The 20005-nt window shown below is 63.8% G+C and overlaps 1 protein-coding gene across 2 annotated transcripts; it reads right to left on the reverse strand.

Moving 5' to 3' along the window:
• Positions 1 to 3514: 3514 nt before the first annotated feature.
• On the reverse strand, positions 3515 to 14714 carry HM13 (histocompatibility minor 13). Of its 2 annotated transcripts, XM_082772967.1 has the most exons (13): positions 14498 to 14714; positions 13417 to 13515; positions 12182 to 12264; positions 11285 to 11373; positions 10590 to 10675; positions 10358 to 10483; positions 8733 to 8790; positions 8368 to 8451; positions 8035 to 8071; positions 6999 to 7101; positions 6265 to 6350; positions 4392 to 4585; positions 3515 to 3938 (listed from the first exon to the last, which is right to left on the reverse strand). In XM_082772967.1, the coding sequence occupies exons 1-12, from the start codon at positions 14687 to 14689 to the stop codon at positions 4435 to 4437; spliced, it is 1194 nt and encodes a 397-aa protein (XP_082629093.1). In that variant the 5' UTR covers positions 14690 to 14714; the 3' UTR covers positions 3515 to 3938; positions 4392 to 4434. The 2 variants fall into 2 exon arrangements, with proteins under 2 accessions (XP_082629093.1, XP_082629094.1); XM_082772968.1 differs by lacking the exon at positions 4392 to 4585 and having other exon boundaries at positions 3518 to 3938.
• Positions 14715 to 20005: the final 5291 nt, after the last annotated feature.

A 20005-nucleotide genomic window follows, 5' to 3' on the forward strand; every position in this document is an offset into this window, starting at 1 on the left:
CGGGGGCCTTGGGCAGGACCCGACCCGCAGCTGCAGCAGGAGCGGGGAGCGGCCGGGAGCAGCTCTCCGGGGGCAGCTGCAGCCTCCTCGGCCACCCGCACGCTCGGGGACGCGTGAGCGTGTGTGCGTGGCACGGGCACGGCCACGGGGGCACGCACACGGCCGTGCATGCAGGCACACGCACGGGCGTGCACGAGGAAACGCAGTCGTGCACAGCCCTGTAGAAGCTCCCACGTGCACAAACCCGGCCGTGCGCAGCGGCTGCAGAAGCGGGGATGGACGCAGGCACACCGCGGGTACCCGGTGTGGGTGAGCCATGCTCCCCGTCCTCGTGGCGTGGCTGTGTCAGGGCCAGGCCCTGCCATGGGGGAGCCCGCAGCATCTCCCTGGGTGTGGAGTGAGATGAAGGCCTCTCCACATCTTCCTCTGCAGGGTGAGGGCAGCCCCGGAGCCTGCTGCGCATGGAGGGGCTTTAACCCAGCACCTCTGGGCCCTGCGTGGCCAGGGACAGCTGCATCCCTCCGTCCTCCCATCCCTCCATCCTCCCATCCCTCCATCCTCCCATCCCTCTGTCCCTCCATCCCTCTGTCCCTCCATCCCCCTGGCTTTGTGAGCACATCCGTCCCTCCGTCCCTCCCTCTGTCCCTCCGTCCCTTCATCCCCGAGCGGTTCCCAGGGTGGGCACGGCGCTGGGGTCGCCCCCTCCATTCATGAGCCCCGCGGAGGGGGCCTGGTGCTGCCCGGTTCCCACCGCGGCTCTCAAAGCCGCTAATTAGCCCCCATCTGGCGGTGGCGGCCCGGCCGCGGCGGGGAGGCCGGGGACATTGTGCGCAGGAATGCCTTTCAGTGCCGCCGGCCCGGCCGCGCGCCCGCCAGCTGCACCGCCAACAATGCGCCACGGCCGGGACGAGCCAGCCCCGAGCACCCCGGGTGGCGTTGGGGACAGGGACACGGGCGTCCCTTCATCCCGCGGGGGTCCCCCAGGTTGTGGGACCCCCCCCCCTCTCGGTACTTTGGGGTGCTGGGGTTGGCGGCGTGGCCCCGCGGTGCTGCCCTGGTTGTAGCCGGGTGCCGGTGTCGGCCCCCAAGACGGATGGCTTCATTTCCATCTCAATTCTGGGAACGGTGGCCTCGGCCATATGGCGCTGGCGGGGCGCAGCCCGGGCCGGGAGCGCGGCTGCTTTGCGCCGAGCAGAGGTTGCCCAGCAGCCGAGCACATCAAAGCCCCCCGGCCGTGCCCCCCCTGCACCGGAGGGACCACACAGGGCACGGCCGCACCGAGGGGCTGCCTGCGCCGTGGGGACGATGGGGACAGGGGCTGGGCAGTGCCACAGCCCCGTGGCAGCACCCGGCCCCGCGTGCAGGGCTCTGCAACGTGGAGTTGGGTTCCCCAGCGGGCACTGATGCGTTTGGGAGGGCTCAGGTTTGGGTTTTGTTCCCCTAAAAGCAGCAGGAATGGGATGGGCTCAGCAGGACACCGCGTCCCAGCAGCACGGAGCCAGACGCGGACGCGTGGCCGAGCGCAGGAGGGGATCCCACGGACCCGCAGACACCAGGGTGCCCGCTACATGAATGGGTTCCCCCCAAATTTTGCCTACTCAGCCCTCTGCATCGCCTCCAGCCCAGCCATCCCCGTGCCTATCGGGAGCCCCAACGCTGCCTGGGGCCAGCAGCACCCGTCGCACAGCTGGAGCGGGGCCGAGGCCTGAGAAAGCCCCCGCGCGTTCCCCTCCCGCCTTCTCCCTTCCCGTTCCCGGCTCCATCCGCTGCAGCCCAGACCAGCTGGAGCCAGGCGGCCCTTCCTGGGATTTATTCCAGCTTCCTGCCCCTCCTCGCCGGCAGGCCGGGGACGGGGCTGCTCTCTCCTGCTTCCTCTCCCTGCTCGCAGCCGACGGCCGGGCGCCGGCGCTCCGTGGGACCCCGGCTCTCACCAGAGGCCCCCCCACCGTGGCCGGGTGTCCCTGGCTCCAGGTGCTGTCAGCTGGGCTGGGGGACAGGGCGGATGGAGCAGGGTGCTGCCCCCAGCCCCCATCCCTTTTAGGGAGGCTCTGCAGGGCTCCTGGGACCAGCAGACCCCACGTGTCCCCCCCAGGCACCAGCATTTCCCACCCCACGCTCAGCGTTTGCACCCTTGGGTGCTCCCTGTGCGCCCACAGCCCGTCCTACCGGGGCTGTGGGGCTGAGTTCAGCCCCTGGCACAAGGGGAAGGTGCCCGGGGTGTCGCAGGCAGTGTTTGAGGAGGGGGGAATCACCCCAAACCCCCCAGCTGGGGAAGCACGGATGGAACCACCCCCCAGCCCCGTGGACGGAGGGCTCACACTGGAGCCAGGGGGATTTTTCCGTGTCCCCCACGAGCCAGAGGGACCCCACAGCAGGGGGAAGGTGGCCCAGACAGAGCGGAGCCGCGCAGCCGCCGCAGGACCCAGGTGCAGCAGGGGCAGGAGAGCCCCGGGGGCCGCCCAGGCGCTGGCTGTGCTCCCAGCTCCTTGCAGGGCCCGAGCGCTTCCTTCCTCCGGGCTCTGCCCCGCTTATCGGCCGGGCAGGGCCGGGGTGACCCCGCTGTCCCCTCTCCGTGCCTTCCGCTCCCCGTGGCGCCGCTGGGAGCCCCTTGGAAAGCTCCCAGCTCGCTGCCACGCTCCTGCTGCCCACAGCTGGGGGACCAAATGCACCCCAACACCACGGAGGCTGAGCGGGGATAGGTGCGAGACCCCCAGGGATGCCCCCAGCCGAAGCTCGGGAGGACACGGAGCCTTGTAGGACGTGGTGGCAGCCCCACAGCCTCGGGCACGGCCCCGTGTCGTGGCCCCGTGTCGTTTTCCACGGGGCACTGGAGCCTGGTGGAATCACATCTGGAGTCTAGACTCAGCGGCTCTGTGGGCCGGGCCTGGCGGCCGCGCGGTGCCCAGGCCCCGCTGCACACTGTTTGCTTAGCTGGAGGTATTTAATTGGAATTAAAGTGGCCCCTCTTGTTTTTGCGGACAGGGCCGTTGGAAAAAGGAGCTGTAAGTCATAGAAAACATCTGTAGGAGCCCGCGCGGGGTCATTAGATGGCAGAAGGCGAGGCGCCACTTTTAGTGCTCGCAGCCCAGGCGGGGGAATAATAGCTCAATACGGCTTTTGTGGAGGGGCTGCCAAGCCAGCAAACACTTTCTATTTATTCTGGCAGTGGGCACGGCCCGAGGGATGCGGGATCCTCTGCTCGCCTGCCCCGAGGCGGGCAGGGAGGACACTGCTGGTGCCGCGAGGCGCAGGGCAAACGGCCCCAGCAGGAAGCAGGAAGGCTGCTGGGGCTGCCCCTGCCCGCAGCACCCCCGTTCCCAGAGCTGGGTGCAGTGGCCACGGCCCCAAATATTGGTGCTGTGGCACCGAGGCCAGGCAGAGTGCTGCAGGAGGGGAAGGGGACGGTCACTTGGGTGCAAAAACAAGGATCCCAGACCCCAACGGGGGGAATGAAGCTGCTGGAAGGGCTCGGATGCTCGCCCAGAGCTCATGCACCAGGCTGGAACGGCCCCAATAACCCCCCGGCCCCGCTTCCTTTGAGATGGTTTAATATGAGAGAAAGCAAATGCACAATACAAAATTTAAAAACCGGCCTGTGGGGTGCCGCCCGCCCGCCCCGCGCCCCCAAAGGAGCCCAAGGGAAAGGGAAGGGGGGGGCTGCACGGCCCCCGGGGTGGGGGAAAGGGGGGAGCAGGGAGGGGGGTGGACACGCGGCGTACATCGATGCCCCCCACCTGGGCGGCTGCTCCGACACACACAACACGATGCTCTGGCACAATTGTCTCGTCGTCTGTCACTCGAGGGAGGTCTGGAAGGGCCCCAGCCCGGCAGCGCCGAGCCTGGCCCCCGGGCAAGGTCACTTCTCCTTCTTGTCAGCTGCTGTGGGCTCCTCTTTGGAGGCCCCCGGCGCCTCCTTGGGGGTAGAGCTCTCCTCGTAGCTGGGGAAAGAGGGACCAAAGGGGTGCAATTAGCAGGGGGGAGCCCTGCCCTGGGGACAAGCACGTGCTGAGATCAGCCCGGAGCACCGGGAGGGCTTGGTACAGGGGGAGCCAGGTGGGTTCTGTGCCTGGGAGCTCATCCCTCCACACTGATCCTTGCTCCCAAAAGCACAGCTGGGCTCCCCAGATAGCACCAGGCTCTCCACGTGGGGCTGAGCACTGATTTGCAGGAGGGGGGCTGCAGGAAAAACAGCAGCAACACCCCCAGGGCCACGCTGCTCTGCCTGCAAAACCCCCGCAGCGCTGCCCTGGGCCCTAACGGAGGAGATTTGGGAGCATGGGGGCAGAGCCATCAGCTCCTCGCCCCCCTTTGGTCCCCCAAAAGGGGGAGAAAGGAGCCCAGAGCAGCGAGGTGAAGGCTGGGGAAAGGGGAGAGGCGGGATGAGCCCCTACCTGGCCAGAGCGAGAGACAAAAAAAGGGCACCGTGGGCGATTGCTACATGGCACTGGGGCTTTGCTGCCGGCGTCGGCGGGGGCAGGATAATTTCTGCTGCATGGAATCAGCCAGGCTGGCCGGCGAGCCGGACACGGTGGGGAAGTGGGTGAGGCGCGGCGTGTGCGGCAAGATTTCAGCAGAGGACTCATAGCTGCAGGAGGAGGGAAGCAGGAAGGGAAAAGGGGGAAGGACAGGGCAGAAAGGAGAGAGGGGGGGGGAAGAGAGAGAGAAAGAGAGAAAGAAAAAGCAGAAGAGTTTCCAAGTGAGACAGCTGAAACCCCAGCACCCTGCGCGGGCAGCCCGCTGCCCCTCCGCCAGCCCGGGGGGGGGTTAAGGGCTGGGACCCGGGGAGGAGGCAGCCCCTGGGGGAGCAGAAGGGGAGCAGAGAGGCTCTGGTGCAGCTGGAGGACGGGGGGGGGCACGGCAGGGGAGCAGCTCAGAGCCAAGGTCAGGACCTGACCATCAGCACCACAGCACCCAGCTGCCCCCAGGCCGAAACCCCCCCCATGTGTGCAGGGAGCTGCACCGAGCAGCGAGCCCAGGGAGCGACTGGGAGGAGTGGAAACGTTGCAGGGGAGCTACACCTGGGGGGGGAATTCCTTGCAGTGAGGGACGAAGCCTGCAGGCAGGAGCCCTGCCACGTCCTGCTTCCCCCGACAGCACCTGGAGCCATTTCCAGCCCCACAGCCCCACCGTTTGCCCTGGCAGAGCTCAGCTCCCAGCAGCAGGCAGCGCTTTGGGGGCGTTTTTCCCCCAGAACCAGCCGCCAGGCTCCCCGGGGGGGTGGGTTTGCAGCCTCTCAGCTCGGTTTTTCCCCCCTCCCCGTTTTGTTTTCCTGGGGCAGGAGCAGGGAGGTGCCGCTGCGGGCGGGTGAGTGAGTCAGGGCGCACGGGAGAGAGGCTGCAGGAGCCCAGGTGCACAGGAAGGACGAGCCCAGGACACTCGGTGCCTGCAGCAGCGATCGTCAGAAGCCGACATCAAAGCACGGGGCAGGTGCTGCAGGGCTGGGGGGAGCCAGGCCCAGCTGACAGCCCGGTGGGAACACGCATACCTGCGGCTCCCAGGGGAAGGGAGGAGGCCGGGGCAGCCCCACAGCCCTCACAGCGCTCAGGCACTGGTTTTCCTTCCCCTCCTGGGCAGGCTGGGGGCTCAAACTGGCCCCCACAGGAACCCCCAGGAGCCCTGGCTGGACGCTGCCTTCCCTGCTCTGCTTCAGGTGCCCTCAGCCACGAGCGGGGAACAAACATCCCCGCAGCCTGGGGCTGTGTGTGAGTGCAGGAGGGGGCAGCCCAGCAGGAGAAGCCTTTTTGCGATGCCTGGAGCACAGCAGAGATCCCTTTTTCCAGCTCCTTTTTTTTTTTTTCCCCCCACATCTGCAGTCCCAAGGGAGACAGCTGCAAAACGCCTCCCTTACCCCAGCGGGGAAGCCGGGATGTGCTCGAACCAGCCCCGGCTGCTCCCGCAGCTGGCTCCAATTCCATCCTCCCCCACCCACGGGCGCTGGGACACACAATGACCAAGTCTCTCTCGGCACCAGGTGCGCGGTCCCACCCTCTCCCTTGCCTGCCAGAGCAGGGGAAGAGCTCGGCAGCTCCCAAAACGCTGCCTGCCCCGTGGGTAGGGCACCGAGGGCTCCCGGGAGGTGGCAGGAGCCAGGCCCGGCGTGTCCGAGCACAAACCCGGCTCCCTCCGCCTCCGCACACGCATGCACACACACAGCCTGCCCAGATGAACCTGTCCCTCCAGCTGTGCCCGGGCGTGGGAACATCTGCATGCTTCCTGTGCTCCAGCGCCGTGGGCAAAACAGCTCCGACCCCCGCCGAGGCCCACCTGAACATTTCGGTTACTTCTCCCTTCGCCAAGGCCACAAGCAGGGGGAATCCGATGCACGCGGGGACCAGGTAGAGCAGAGCAGGCTGCCAGAGAGGAAAAAAAAATAGATTAAACCCGACCAAAGGTGGCCCCTCGGGAGGGCAGGGCTCTGTCCCCACCAAATCTCCACTGTGCAGAGAGGGGAGAGCCCCAGCAAGCTGCTGTGAGAGCCAAGAAGGACAAAAACCCTGCCACGGGGTCCCAAAGTGGCACAGAGGCTGCCTGGCAGAGGGGTGCAAACCCCAAAGAGGGGTGGAGGTGAGTGCTGGGGTCACGGACAGCACCCAACAGCCACCCGTGAGCCAAGGTGCCTGCAAGGAGCACGGGTGGCCGTGCTCACCCACAGCTCAGCGCCTTCCTGGGCATCTCCTCGGGCCCCAGGAGCATCTGGGCACCCACTGCGGGCTGTGAACACACTGAGAAACCCCACAGGGCAGCAACAGCACCCACAGAGTGCTCCTGAAGCCCCCCACTGTGCTCCTCCGTGCTGTTTTCAGCCTGAAGCAGCCTCCCCGGGGCAGGGCTCAGCTCCAGGAAGACCCAGGGGGGTTTGGAGGAGGGCAAGGCACAGGCAGGAGCTGGGAAAGTGAAGCCAAACGAACATCTGCTTTTTCCTGGCGTGCCTGGGACTCTTGTGGCCAGGCTGGCACGTCCGGCCGCGTGCCCCCGTGGGGCAGAAGGGCAGGGCTCACCTGGGCGTGCTTGAAGATGTGCATGATGAAGATGGTCAGGCCCAGCCCGAAGATGTAGGCCACGAAGCTGGTGTAGAAATACGTGTGCGTGTTCTTCTTCAGGCTGGAGGGAAGGGAGCAGAGCAAGCTTAGCTCGGACTGTGAGATGCCACTGGATCAAAATGAGTTGGCCCAGCTGCACAGGACATCTCCCACCAGGTCGGGGTGCAGGGAGCAGAGCTCTGCACGGCCTCAGGGCCAGCACAGAGGCTGCCATGAGCACAGCCCCCGGTCCTTTTTGGGGCTGGATGGGGTTACAGCCATGCGAGGTGGTGGGGAAGGAGGGAAAAAGCTGCCAGATCCCACTGCTGGGTGGCTGTGGGGTGCACGACTCAGTGCTGGGACCCGGGGAGAGGATCCCCCCGCTGTCCTCCCCCGGCTGCCTGCTGGCTGCACGTGGCGTTTGATGGCTGGGATTCCCAGCAGGTGCAGGCAGGATGTGGGTGGAAACACCTGGAAGTGCTGGCAGGGAGCAGAGGGGCTGTGCAACAGCGACAGGAGCGGGGCCACCCCGCTGCAGCTGCACGGGGCAGCCCCGTTCCCAGCAGCTCCCGAGCCAGAGGCTGCTGCTGTGGGGCTGGGAGCTACGCCCCACCAGCAGGTGCAGCCGCCCTGCGTGGGAAGGAGCTGCCTTCCCCCGTGGGGGCAGACACACGAGCAGCACCCCAGCTCTGCCTCACTTTATTTCCACTTCTCCTCCACGCCACGGCAGCACGAGCCCTGCTCCTCGGGGTCAGGGAGCCCGCGAGGTTGCTGGGTGCTGCTGGCCCCCCCCCTCTCCCCACGTTGCTCCCCTGAGCAATGCTCACGAGCTCAGGATTTATCCCCCACGCCCAGCCCTGCTCATTTCTGCTCTCCTGCATCCCCACCCCAAGCCCCAGATGAGTGCACACAACCGAGTTCTTGCCTTCTTCTTCCCCTTTTTTCCCCTACAACAACAACCGGAGCACGCTGCAAGACCCAGCCTGTGCCGGACCCTTCCCCACCACCCCCTCACCTGATGTCAAAGCGCAGCAGCAAGGCGATGAAGATCCCTGCAGGGAGAAGGAGAGGATGGAGGCAGAGGAAGGCAGAGCCTTCAGCCACCCGCGGCCGTGCCTGGGCTCACAGTGCCCTCTCGTGGCACCGGGACAGCACCGGCACGGCCCCGACCCCAAGGGGAGACCCGGGGGGCTCTGGCACCCACCCACGCAGCTCCCAGCCCCAGTGTGAGGCTGGGGGGGCTCGGACAGAGCAAAAAAAAAGCACAGCAAGAGGAACGAGCCCCCTGCCTGGTGTCCCGTGGCTGCCTCACTCAGTCCTGGTGACGTTCTCCCCCTTGTGTCCTCACCTGGGATGACAATGTCTCCCAGCCCCAGCATGGCGAAGTTGTCGGCCTCCAGACCCTTCTCCAGCAGGTCCTGAGGGAAAACCACTGCAAGCAGAGAGGTTGGGGCAGAGCTCAGCACCACCGTGCCCGGCCAAATGGGACCAGGCAGGACCCCAGCCCCATCCCAGACCCCCTCCTGCTCCTTCCTGGGCCAGCCCCGGGCATTGGAGTGGGAAACCCGAGGGATTTGGGGCCAGCCCCATGCACGGGTCTCAGTTGCAGCTCCCAGGATGTGAGCCACTGCCCCCAAATTCACACTTTTTTTTTTTTTTTAAAGCAGCTGCAATTGCACCCCTGTTGGGGGGAGCTCGGGAGCATCTACTCACGTTTTATCGGAGCCTCGAACGATTTGGCAACCGTCACCATCACGTTGGTGCCAAAGACCTAGGGGCGAGCAGAGGAGTCGGGGTGAGGACGGCTGCACGGGGACACGCACTCCGCAGCATTTTCCCCCCAGCAGCACCCAGAGGCCGTGGGCAGGGGAGCCCAGCAGTGCTCGGAGAACCCCTTGAGCCCTGAGCAGGCTGCCTTCAGCCCCGGGGAGCCACCGGTACAAAGTCTGACCGGGTGCAGGGAGCTGCTTGCGGGTCCCAGCCCAAAAGCCCCAGGGACGGAGCAGTTGTCAGTGACGTTTGCTCCAAGGTCAGCGCCTGTTCTGCACCGTCAGCTCCAAACACCAGCACCTCTGGGGATGGACTGTAAACACGGAGGTCAAACACCCCTCTCTGCTCCCTTCCAGCTCCAGAACTGGCTGCCCAGCAGCAGGGAGATGAGCCACACGCTGGTGAATGCCTACAGCTCTCAGCTCTTTCAAGAAAATCCTTAAAGCAAGCTCTGGTCTTTGCCACGGAGCCACAACACTCCGTGCTGGCACCAGGTAAAAGAATCTGGTACGATTTCTCCCCAGGACCACACAGGGGAAAACACTACCATCAGCACACCAAGCGATTCCACTTCCTTTCTGAAATTCTCCTCGGATCTCTCTGTGATTAAATCCACGCTAAGAGCCAAGTGCCTGGTCCCTGCAGGGAGCAGCTCCACGTGGGGAAGCCGACCTGGATGGGCAACAGCAGGGCTGAGCAAAGAGGGTTGTGTCCTGCACAGCTCTGTGAGGACGCTCACACCCCAAACACAAAGCAAGGCACTGGGTACGTGAGGTCTCTTGCTGGGAGCACTGGAGGTGGCACACGGACAAACAAAGCACAGCTGGGATCTGTGGAACGGGGAGCACTGGCCAAACACAAAAAAAAAAAACTGGCTTAAACAGGGCAGGATTCCTCAGGCATCTGTGGTGCTGCTGGACAGACCTCAAGGTCCACAAGCTCTGAGACACCTTGAAACAGTGATTCGGAAGGTGGAGGTGGACAGGAAAGACCGAGGAATACAGACATTACACAGGAGTCAGGAGAAAAGGAACCAGAACCGTTGCAGCAAGATAAGGGAAACCTGGGAATAAAGACACGGGAGGGCTGTGCTGGCTGAGGGAAAACGCCTGGAGGCACTCCAGCATTTGGTTCTCGGTGCAGAACAGAAGGACACCGAGGAAGCCAGCCGATGACAGAGCTGAGGCACCGATACAAACAGGAGCAGCAGAGCCCAGAACAGCCTCATCCTGCAGCCAGGCACCGGGCAGCTCCTAGGAATGCAGGTCACCAGGACAGGACGTGCTCAGCACACGGGCAGCCTACAGCAACCAGGCTCCCCGACGAGATCCCTGCAGCCCTGAGCACTCGAAGCCAGGAACTACAAAACACGGCCATTCGCTGAGCCACGTTCGGCCTCCGTTTGATTCTGTCATCCCCACCGCACCCCTCCGGGCTGAGGAAGTGGAAATCCTGACTGCGAGCGTGTGTTCAGCCAGCGCGCTGCCTCCGAAGAGGCACGAGGCCACGCACATGCCTTCCGCCACCGGCTGCAACTCGCGTCCGCCCTGGGGAGCGCTCCCGTTTACCCAGAAGACGTCGTAGATGAAGAGGCCCCCGAGCAAGATGCAGCCGGTGCTGACGTTGTTCAAGTGCAGCAGCTCCACCCCGTTGAGGGAAAACGCCAGCCCGAAGAGATTGTTGGCGATCCAGTGCTGAGGAGGACACAAAAAAAAAAAGGAGAGGTGGGTCCCCGGGGCACGTGCAGAGCCGCAGCCTCACGCCTTGCCCAGTCCCTGCCACCCCAGCAGGCTCTCTCACCTTCCTCAGCAGGTACCAGACCCCGACAACACTGCTCAGGGCCAGACACACGAGATCCTTGGTGTCGAACTCGTAATTCACTATTTCTGCAATAAAAGAGAGAAGTCAGCCGCGGGGCAGGCCCGGCAGCTTCCCCTCCCGTGGAGGGGGGCGAGTTCACGGCGGGGCAGCACCACAGACCGCAGCGCTCGTGCCCCAAAAAGGGGAATCCTCCCCTAAAAACGGCCGTGCCCACGGCCCCCAGGTCTAAATGACGTGTGAGCAGCCTGCACTGCGAGCCAGACCTCCTCCTTCAGCCAGACTCTGCCACAAGGACAGCATCTGCCAGCCTTCTGTCAATAAGGAAATTGGATTCAGGCTCTCTCCTAGGGCAAGGAGGGGCAGACCTGCTCCCTCTTCCTGCACCCAGTTAACTCTTGGTGGTATCGTCAGAAGGTAAGGCATTTAACACCAGCCATGAGCCCCGATCTGTAACTCTCTGGGTTTGGGAACTCCCTGACAGGCAGGGATAAAAACAGGGAGAGTGTTGGTGTAAGACAACACAGATCTGTGCAGAGCTGGCAGTGCTTAAGCTGGCTACAAGAGGCAAGTCTTTGGGAAGGTTGTTCAGAAGGGCTGAAAGTCGAAACAAGTAAAACAAAACAGTGAAAGGAGAAAGCATCCAAGAACCTGGAAGGCCTGGCAGGCTAACGTACCTTCCTTGCTCTCCCCGGAGCCCTGGGTGAAGAGGAGCTGGTACTGTTTATTGGGGAAGTTTGCAGGGAAGAATCTGTTCATCATGGGGCTGGGAAAAGAGAAAAAAAAGGTTGCAGAAAAGGGCAGTTCTACAGAAACCCCGCACGAGGCACTGCCCAGCACCTCCGCATGAACATCGGTCCCCTCGCAGGGCAGGGAAGTCCCAGGGTTTGCCATGTCAGGGACTGGAACGAGCCCCAGCTTGTCACCAAGTGTGGGAGCTCATCCTCCCCCAGGGGAGGATCCACTGGCATGTCACAGTCCCCAAACGCTCTAGGGAACAGGCACAAAGCGCCTCATATGGGAAGGGAGAACCCAGCCCTGATGGGGCTTGCACTGTGCCCCCAAAAAGCCTCTGGGCACCCAGAACTGGCCAGGCCACAGCTCTGTGAGCGAGCTGGGAGCAGGGCCAGAGCCCAGGCGGAACGGCAGCGCTGCTCTAGGGAAAGCATCTGGTCCCCAGCTCAGGAAACAGGAAACCAGTTCTGCTTTTCGGTTACTGAAACAGCCCGAGCTTTCAGCACCTTGCACCAAACACGAGTGCGAGATGTTGGGGACGTTACGGAGAGCTCCAGCTGCCCGTGCCAGCTGCTGCAGGAAGGGAACTGCGGTGCTGGGGAGCTCAGCCCTCCTCGAGGCAGCTCCTCGCTCTACCCGCTACGAGCTCAGAGCACAGAACCACTGGGACTGCTGAGCCTTGGCCTGCCCCAGCTCCTGCAGCAGGACGGGCTCGCAGCATGCTCCAGCCCTGCCTCCCCTCGAGATCTTCTGAGGGAAAAGCCTCCAGGAGCTGGGATTTGGCTCTGCCACGCGGTGACGGTGCTTTACGCCGCCGTGAGCTCAGCTCAGCACCCTACCTGATGGTGTGGGACAGGGCGAGGATCCCCAGCACGAAGAAATACATGGACAGCAGGAGATTGATGTACTCTTGAGAGAATATCTGCAAGGGAAAACCACGGGGAGGGGGTTACTGCTGCGTTCTCCTCGCTGACAACGAAGGGAAAGGCCTCACTGTGACCGACAGCCGCTGCGGCGGGGCTCCACGGGGACGGGAAGGAGAGCTGCAATAACCCAAATCCTTGCCCTGCTGCTATAAAATATGTTGGAAATAGCTGCCTGCTCGCAGAACGCACGAGCTGTGGCACACCTGTGAGCCGCTCAGCTCAAAAAATAACTCCTGTGCTGCAGAAAGGAGGGCACAGCTCCCCCGCCACGTCCCCGCAGAGCAGCAGGGAGCGGGGCAGCATCCGAGCGCTCCCTGCTCCAGTTTTGCGGGGTGTTATTGGAGCTCCTGCCCCCCAAAACACACAGCTGCTGCTCGGTTCAATCCCACGCTGTGATTCAGAGCTCGCAGCACCCCTGGAGAAGTGATTTGGCACGTCTGGAGAGCCGTGGGCCCTCCTGCTCTCCTGGGAGGAAGGACGGGGTGGCAGCAGAGCTTAGGGCACAGCACAGACACTAAAAGGGAACACCACAGACCATGGGGGCACACTGCACGTTCCTAAACTCTTTCCTGACACCTAAAGAGGAGGCTGGCGGATCAGGGGGCTGCCCTACTGCCCCCTCCAGCAGCAGCTGGGCAGATTTTACTCCTTCATTGCTTTCCTAGCATTAGCCTGAAGGAGGAGCTGCAGCCCCGTTACCCCACTGGCAAATCCAGAGGGAATTCAACCAGGGGAGCAGGGAACGCTGCTGGGGAGGCCAAATCCTGCCCGCCCTGCCATGCAGCTGGTCCCCACACAGCCTCAGTGGCCTCAATGCAGCCCTTCCCCGTGGCACAGACCCGTGCACGGTGCTGCTGCCAGCCCGCAGAGGCTCAGGCAGGCCGGAAGCCACCTGGGCTGGCTGCTGCACGGTGCCCGCTATCAGCAGAGATAAGGCTGTAAATTCAAATATTCCCAGCTCGCTGTGATAAACCCCACCTCCTCAGCTCTCTCCAGCAGGCCAGGAGCCAGGTGAGGTGCCTCTCTGCGGCCCCAAACTACCCAAAGGCTGTACAGCTTGAGGAGAAGGCACGTCCCCTGCTTGGGGGCACCGGGTGCCTTCTGTCCCAGCACCAGGGAACCCAGCCCCGTTCCTGGGGCGTACTCACTTTAAAGAAGAGGTAGAGCCCCAGAAGGGTGCAACTGGCAACAATGGGAAATCGAGCAGCATCTCGGCTGGTGATGGTCTCCGGCATCTCCGAGGAGTTCTGGGGAGGAAAGGAGAGGACACGAGGGGGGTTACGGTGACCTGTGCCGTGCCCTCGTACCCGGCAGACCCAACGAGGACCCCACAGGGCTCCGTGGCAGCACCGCGGTGGCTCTGGGGAGGAGAAGCCCAGCAGCTGGCCCCCAGTGGTCCCCAGAGCTGGGGCTGCATCACAGGTAGAACCCAGGATGGGAAAAGCAGATTTGCATCCATCCTTCCTGGGGCTGCTCCAGCTCCCTGCGCTTTTCCTCTGGGGAAGGGAGCAGCGCTGCCTCCTCCTGCACCGCGTTGATTCCCTTTTCTACCCGGCGCAGAGCCGGGCCCCTGGCGGCTCGTGCCAGCCCGTCCCCATCTGTGCACACCATATGGCCACCACGCTCCCAGCCCCGCCGCCCTCCCGCCAGCCCCTCGGTCCTCACCTCGCTGCTGGGACGCCCCCTCCCCACCCCGGGGGTCCCCTTCCGAGGACCGGGGACCGCGGCTGCTGTGCCCCCAGCGGGCGGACACTGGCACCCAGCACCCGTTAGGGCGCCCGGCCGCAGGAGCCGTTATGCAAAGCGGTTCCATGGAGGCACTGGCAGCTCGGGAAGGGAAACACGGACGGGACCACGGGGCTCACGGCCCCGGTTACCGGGCTGCGGGGAGCTCCGGGGCACCACCGGGAGCCCCGGGGACAAATAACAGCAAGAAGCCGGGCTCGGGAAGCAGCCCCCTCCCTGATGCGCTGCGGTGCCGGCCTGGAGCACCGGGGAGGGAGGTCCCGGGGCACCGGGAGGGGGGAACCGGGGCACCGGCGGGGGGTCACCGGGCACCGGCAGCTCTCCGGTGCCTCCCCCGACCCCCTCGCAAGGCACAGCCCCAGCGGGCCGCGAGGAACCGGTGCAGGCCGCGAGGAACCGGTGCAGGCCCCCCCCCATCCCCGGTACCCCCCCCCCACCCGCCTCCCGGTGCGGGCCCGTTACCGTTAGGCCCGTTACCGTTACCTTGCTCTTGGCGCAGCTGACGGAGCGCAGCGCCCCGAAGAAGATGGGCAGCAGCGCCATGAGGACGAGGCTGCCGTAAGCCAGCGCCATGCCCTCGGGGGTGGCGGGCGGCCGGGCGGAGGCGGTGGCGGCGGGGGGCGAGGGGGAGGCCCCGGGCCCGGCGCTGCCGTTGAGCGCCGCCGCCTCCTCCATGGCGCACCGACACGTCCACCGTACCGGCCGGAAGTGCGTCACGCGCCGCGCGCGCGTGCGTGCGTCACGGGCACGCCGGCCCGCCGCGCGTTGCTAGGAGACCGCCGGTTGCGCCCCCCCCCCCCCATACACCGCCATTTTTAATGCCGTTGTAGCGCAGTGTAGCTCCAAACGGGCCTCCAGTACAACGCCAAATAGCCCTAAAGTTGCCTCTAATAAACTGTCGAATCTACCTCCAAGTACCTCAGTTTTGCCTCCAAATACACTTCGAATACACCTCCAAATTTGCTTCCAAATACACCTCGAATACACCTCAAAATTTGCCTCCAAATACACCTCGAATACACCTCCAAATTTACCTCCAAATTTCTCTCCGAATATACCTCCAATACATCTCCACATATCCCTCCAAATGCATCTCCAAACGGTCCTCCAAATACCTCAAAATAACTCCAAATAGACCTCCAAGCTTACCTTTAATAAACCTCCAAATCTACCTCGAAATACCTCAATTTTACCTCCAAATCTACCTCCAAGCACACCTCGAATACACCAAATATGCCTTGAGTACACCTCCAAATCTACCTCCAAATTTTTCTCCAAACGTACCTCCAAATATACCTCCAATACATCTCCAAATGGATCTCCAAACTTACATCTAATAAGCCTTCAAATTTACCTCTAAATACCTCAATTTTACCTCCAAATGCACCTCCAAATGGACCTCCAAACTTACCTCGAATACACCTCCAAATTTACCTCCAAATTTATCTCCAAAAGTACCTCCAATACATCTCCAAATATTCCTCCAAATATATCTCCAAATGGACCTCCAAGTAACTCCAAATGAACCTTCAAACTTACCTCAAATACACCTCCAATTTTACCTCCAAATTTACCTCCAAATACACCACCAAATTTATCTCCAAATACCTCCAAATACACCTCCAAATGCTTCCAAATTTACCTCCAGATTTACCTCCAAATCCCTCCATTTCCTTCCTCGCTGGGGAACAGAGGAGACCATCGCAGCCTCTGCAGGGTGGAGGGACAGGGAGGAAGATGAGGGGCATGGGGTGGGTTGGATGCGGGGTCTGGGGGATCCGGGGCGATGCCGGTGCCCTCCCAAAACCAGCAGGATGAAGGGGTCGGACTGAGCCATCCCGTGGGTCCCTTCGAGCAGACAGTCCGTGAATCCGTGCTGGTTTTGGGGCCGCAGGACCCGCGGCGCGAGGCGGATCCCGCTGATGGATGGCACGCGCCTGCTGGTGCTCAGCCGCTGCGCTGTGTCAGCCCGGCGTTGTTTACCCCGCCGCTGAGGATCTGTGCTGACATTTTGCCTGGGAAGGGGAGAGCAGCGGTGGCTGCCTAAGTATGGACAGCATTTTTGGAAGGGAGGGAGAGGGACGGGACACGGGACAGCTCCGCAGTCCGCACCACGTGTGGCTCAGGTCTGGGGCTTGGGCTTCGCGTCCAGCCCCGGGTTTGTTGTGCTTCGTGCTTCCCGCATCCCCCTCAAGGGATCGTGGCCCTGCTGTGCCATCCCCTGTCCTCTCCCAGCCCACCTGCACGCAGCAAACAGCCCTTGTGTAAAAATGCCTCGTAAATGAAAGCAAACTTTCCGTGCTGCTGGAGGGGGGCCAGGGCTCTGCTGGAACATTGGCTGCAACGCGTGGTCCTTGTGAATTTTCCTTCCCCCTCAAGCTGCCGGCAGCCCGGCCGTGTCACCGAGCCTCCTCCAACTCCACATCTCCTTCACCCCGTACGGGACCACGGCCGTGTCCTGTGGTCCATCATGCTGCCTGTGCCCATCACCGAGGTCCCCAGCTCGCTCCGTGGATCCTGGGGCTGCTCGGGGTGCGGGAAGCGGCTGGTTCTCAGGTCTGGTACACACAGGTTTACCTGCACGTGTCCTTTCCATCTGGCAGGAGAGGCTGCTCGGCAGCAAAGGTTAAATCACGAAGGTTAAGCGGTGCTGCCCCTGCCTTTCAGCAGCAGGAGGTCCCTCGCAGCGAGTCACTGCGGGATTTGGAGCTTTACCCAGCGTAAAGCAGCAGCTCCGGGCTGTGTGCGGCGGGGTTTTGCCCTTCCCGCAGCCTGTAAATTCTGTAAATTCAGCAGTTTCTGACCGCTGCATCTTGTTACGTGGGGAAATCGACCTCCTGAACCCGCGGCGTGTCCCTGTGCCACCGTTGGGGTCCCACCATGTCCCCACCTGGCTGCCTGCTCCCCAGGGCTCCCCTTGGGGTGGCTGCAAGGGGTCCCCACGGTGGTGCAGGCAGGACCCCCCCTCAGCCAACGCCTCCGCTGGTCCAGGGACTGGCTTGGAGCCGAGCTGCGGGCAGGGGAAGGGAGCACAGCAGGGAGACAAGGCACGCTTTAACATTTTTTTAAACATATTTGTCTCTTAAAAAAAAAAAATGAATCTATTTCAGGACCTGGGGTGATTCATAGTTTCGTATTTCAGGCAGCGAGGAGATGAGAAGGCCTCTCGGGAGCACCGATGTGCCTTGCTCCGGGGCTGGCCTCCTGCCCGGGCTGCTGTGCTCTCGGTGTCACCGATGCTCCCACAAGGAGAAGGACGAGCACCGGGGTCAGCAGCACGCAGCCACGGGGACAGCGTGCCCTGCCGTGTCCCACCCTGCGGCATGGCACGGGAGGCAGACCCCGAGTGGCCACAGCAAAGCTAAAAGCCCCCGTACCAGCCCCTCACCGATGCCTTCAGGTGCCTGCTCGTCCCCTAAATCAGTCCCCGCACGCCCTGGTGTCTCTCTGGGCGTTGCACGTTTTGGGGACAGCTCCTGCTGCTACCTGGAGCCCTCTGCAGGGACCCCTCACGGCTCATCCTTCGAATCTGGTTTCAGTCAAGGAGCAAAAGCAGCATCTCCACCTCTGTTCCCTGTCACCCTGGGAAGCAGAAACGTGTCCCCACTGCTCAGATGTGTCCCTGTTATTGAAAGCTCTTTGAGCATCCCGTGAGAACCCAACCAAACCGGGCATGGCCCCGGGTGCTGGTGCAGGGAGGCAGGGTGTCAAATTCTGCTCCTTTTGCACCAAACTCTGGGGATGCCACCTCGGGGACACCCCGGGAGGAGGCAGGGAAGGTGCTGCGCCCTGTGCCCTGTGCCCAGGAGGCCTCTGCAAGCCCCTCTTTGCAGGAAAATCTCTGCCTGTGATATCAGCTGGCCCCGGGCAGGGCTGAGGCTAACGGGGACAGTTCGAGCCCGGGGAGAGCCCGAACCGAAGGCTGCAGGGCTGGGAGCTGCTCCTGCCCTCCCAGCACATCGTTAGGCCAGAACCCAAAATAGCAGCAGAAATGCTCACGCTCTGGTGTATTCCACGGCTGAGCCTTTTATCAAAAAACCCTTCAAAAGACCTTTACGGCCCCGCTCCGAAGCAGCCCTGAGGTTGTGGGTTGTGAGCTTTTCCTGCGGGTGCCTCAGCTCCCCGCTGGGTGTCCTCTGGGTGCTGGGGCTGCAAGCGCTGGGTTGGGGCTGGGGTCTGGGCACCGAAACGGGGCCCTGGCTGTGGGGCTGCTCCCCACGCAGCCTCCGTGGGGCTTTCCTGCGCGAGCGGCTCCGGCTGGGAAAGCAGGAGGGACTTCCCAGCCGTCCTGCGGGGACCAAGGGCAGGACCTGGCCCCGTGGTGCGCGGGGAAGCGGCCGCCCTCCTCCCCTCCTGCTTTTCTTGGCAGCTCCCCATGAGAAGATGCGCTGCCGCACGCTCGAGCCAGCCTTTAACTCGCCCTGTGCCGGGGAGGCTGCTCCGGCCCCGTGCTGGCAACAAACGGGGACACCGGGGTGGGGGGGAAAACGTTTTGGATGCAGGCTCTTGATCCTAAAACATCCCCGGCAGCAGACCCTGGAGAAGTGGGAGATGAGCAAAAGGGCTGCGGATCGAGCCACTGGGCACCCCGTGTGCCCCAGGGGCTGGGGACGGGCACAGGACCTGGTCCCACCACGGCCACTGCAGGGTCCCTTGGCCCGGGGAGGCAGCGAGCACTGGGACGGGTGGCTCCCCGGGGTGGCACCGGGGGCATGGCACGGGGACAAACGGCACCGGGGAGCAGCTGGGACCGGGGGAGGTGGCACTGGGGACAGTGGGCGTGCTGGGATGGGTGACACCGGGACCGATGGCACCGGCAGGGAGGTGGCAGCCCCGAGAGCTCTTGCTGGAGGGGCTGGAGCCGCCGAGCCCTGGCAATACCTGGCCCAGGTGGGGGCCAAGCTGGGGGCCGCAGGCAGCCCCTGGCCCCCCGCCAGCGCCTCCTTCCTCCCTCCCTCTCTTTCCCAGCTCCTCGCCGTGCCCCCCCCCCCCCCCCCCCCCCTTGGCCTCTCCTCCCACCCTCCAGCGCGGCCGCATTTTTCTGGGTTTGAGCTCATTCTTTCCACTCCCCTCGCTGCCGGCTGCCAACTTTCCATCCTGCAGCCCCCACTCCCCCCCCAATCCTCCTCCGCTTGCCTCCCACTGCAGGAAACGCCGGCTGCAGCTGCAGGACGGACGGACGGACACCGTGCAGCCCCCGGCAGCACCCACAGCACCGGGAGCTGGGGCACGGGGAGCTCCGGGGCATAACCCGGGCAGAGGGGCTGGAGCCAGAGCAGCAGCGAGGAGAGAGCACCGGCACCGGCACCGCTGACGGGACGAGGAGCAGAGACGAACCCCTCACGGGGATGGGCGCAGCGCCATCCTCCCGTCCCCTCGGTTCCTCCCCAGCTGCACCGTGCCCGCCACGGAGCCGGGGATGGGGAACGAGTGGAAATTCCTGACCCGAGCCAGGCAGGGAGGGCACCGCGGAGCCTCCCTGGCGCCGGGCCCGGGGCTGCCGAGCTGGCTCCCCCGCGGCGTCCCGGCCGCTCAGCCCAAAAACAACCGGCTCCGGCGTCGCCTCCACGGGTGCCCGGGGTCGCTCGCTGCTCGCTGCGCCCCAGCACGTCCCCTCTGCTGCCTCTGCCCCTTCCCAGGGCACCAAGAGCTGCCCAGGGCCTGGCTCCCAGCCCAGGCTGTGGCTCCCACAGGGGTTTGAATCCCGCACGGGGGGTCAAAACCTGCACCTCAGCAACCGGGGCTGGTGCTGAGCCCTTCCCAGGGGCTTTTCTGGAGCTGGTTGGGAGTAGGGAGGTGCAGGGGGGCAGGGGTTTCTGCTGTTTCTGGGGGTGGTGCTGCGACCACTGGGCAAGGGACCGAGATTTTGGCTAAATGGTGGTTGAAGGAAGCCTGGCTGGAGGCTGAGGCTCTCCCTGCCCTGAGCTGTTTGGGCTGCAGCAGGAGGCAGGGCCCCGGTCGAGGAATCGTGCTCGGCTCCAGCCACACACC

The sequence above is a fragment of the Aythya marila genome (genome assembly GCF_965140915.1).
Source record: "Aythya marila genome assembly, chromosome: 16".
Taxonomy (NCBI): domain Eukaryota; kingdom Metazoa; phylum Chordata; class Aves; order Anseriformes; family Anatidae; genus Aythya; species Aythya marila.

Bases quoted from the DNA above. Each gene is read 5' to 3' on its own strand.
- HM13 (XM_082772967.1), bottom strand. From the start codon at position 14,689: ATGGAGGAGGCGGCGGCGCTCAACGGCAGCGCCGGGCCCGGGGCCTCC. The intron at 10,676-11,284 runs GTACGTTAGCCT...CTTTTATTGCAG, and splicing joins CTCCGGGGAGAGCAAGGAAG to AAATAGTGAATTACGAGTTC. The intron at 8,452-8,732 runs GTGAGTAGATGC...CTCTGCTTGCAG, and splicing joins GTTCGAGGCTCCGATAAAAC to TGGTTTTCCCTCAGGACCTG.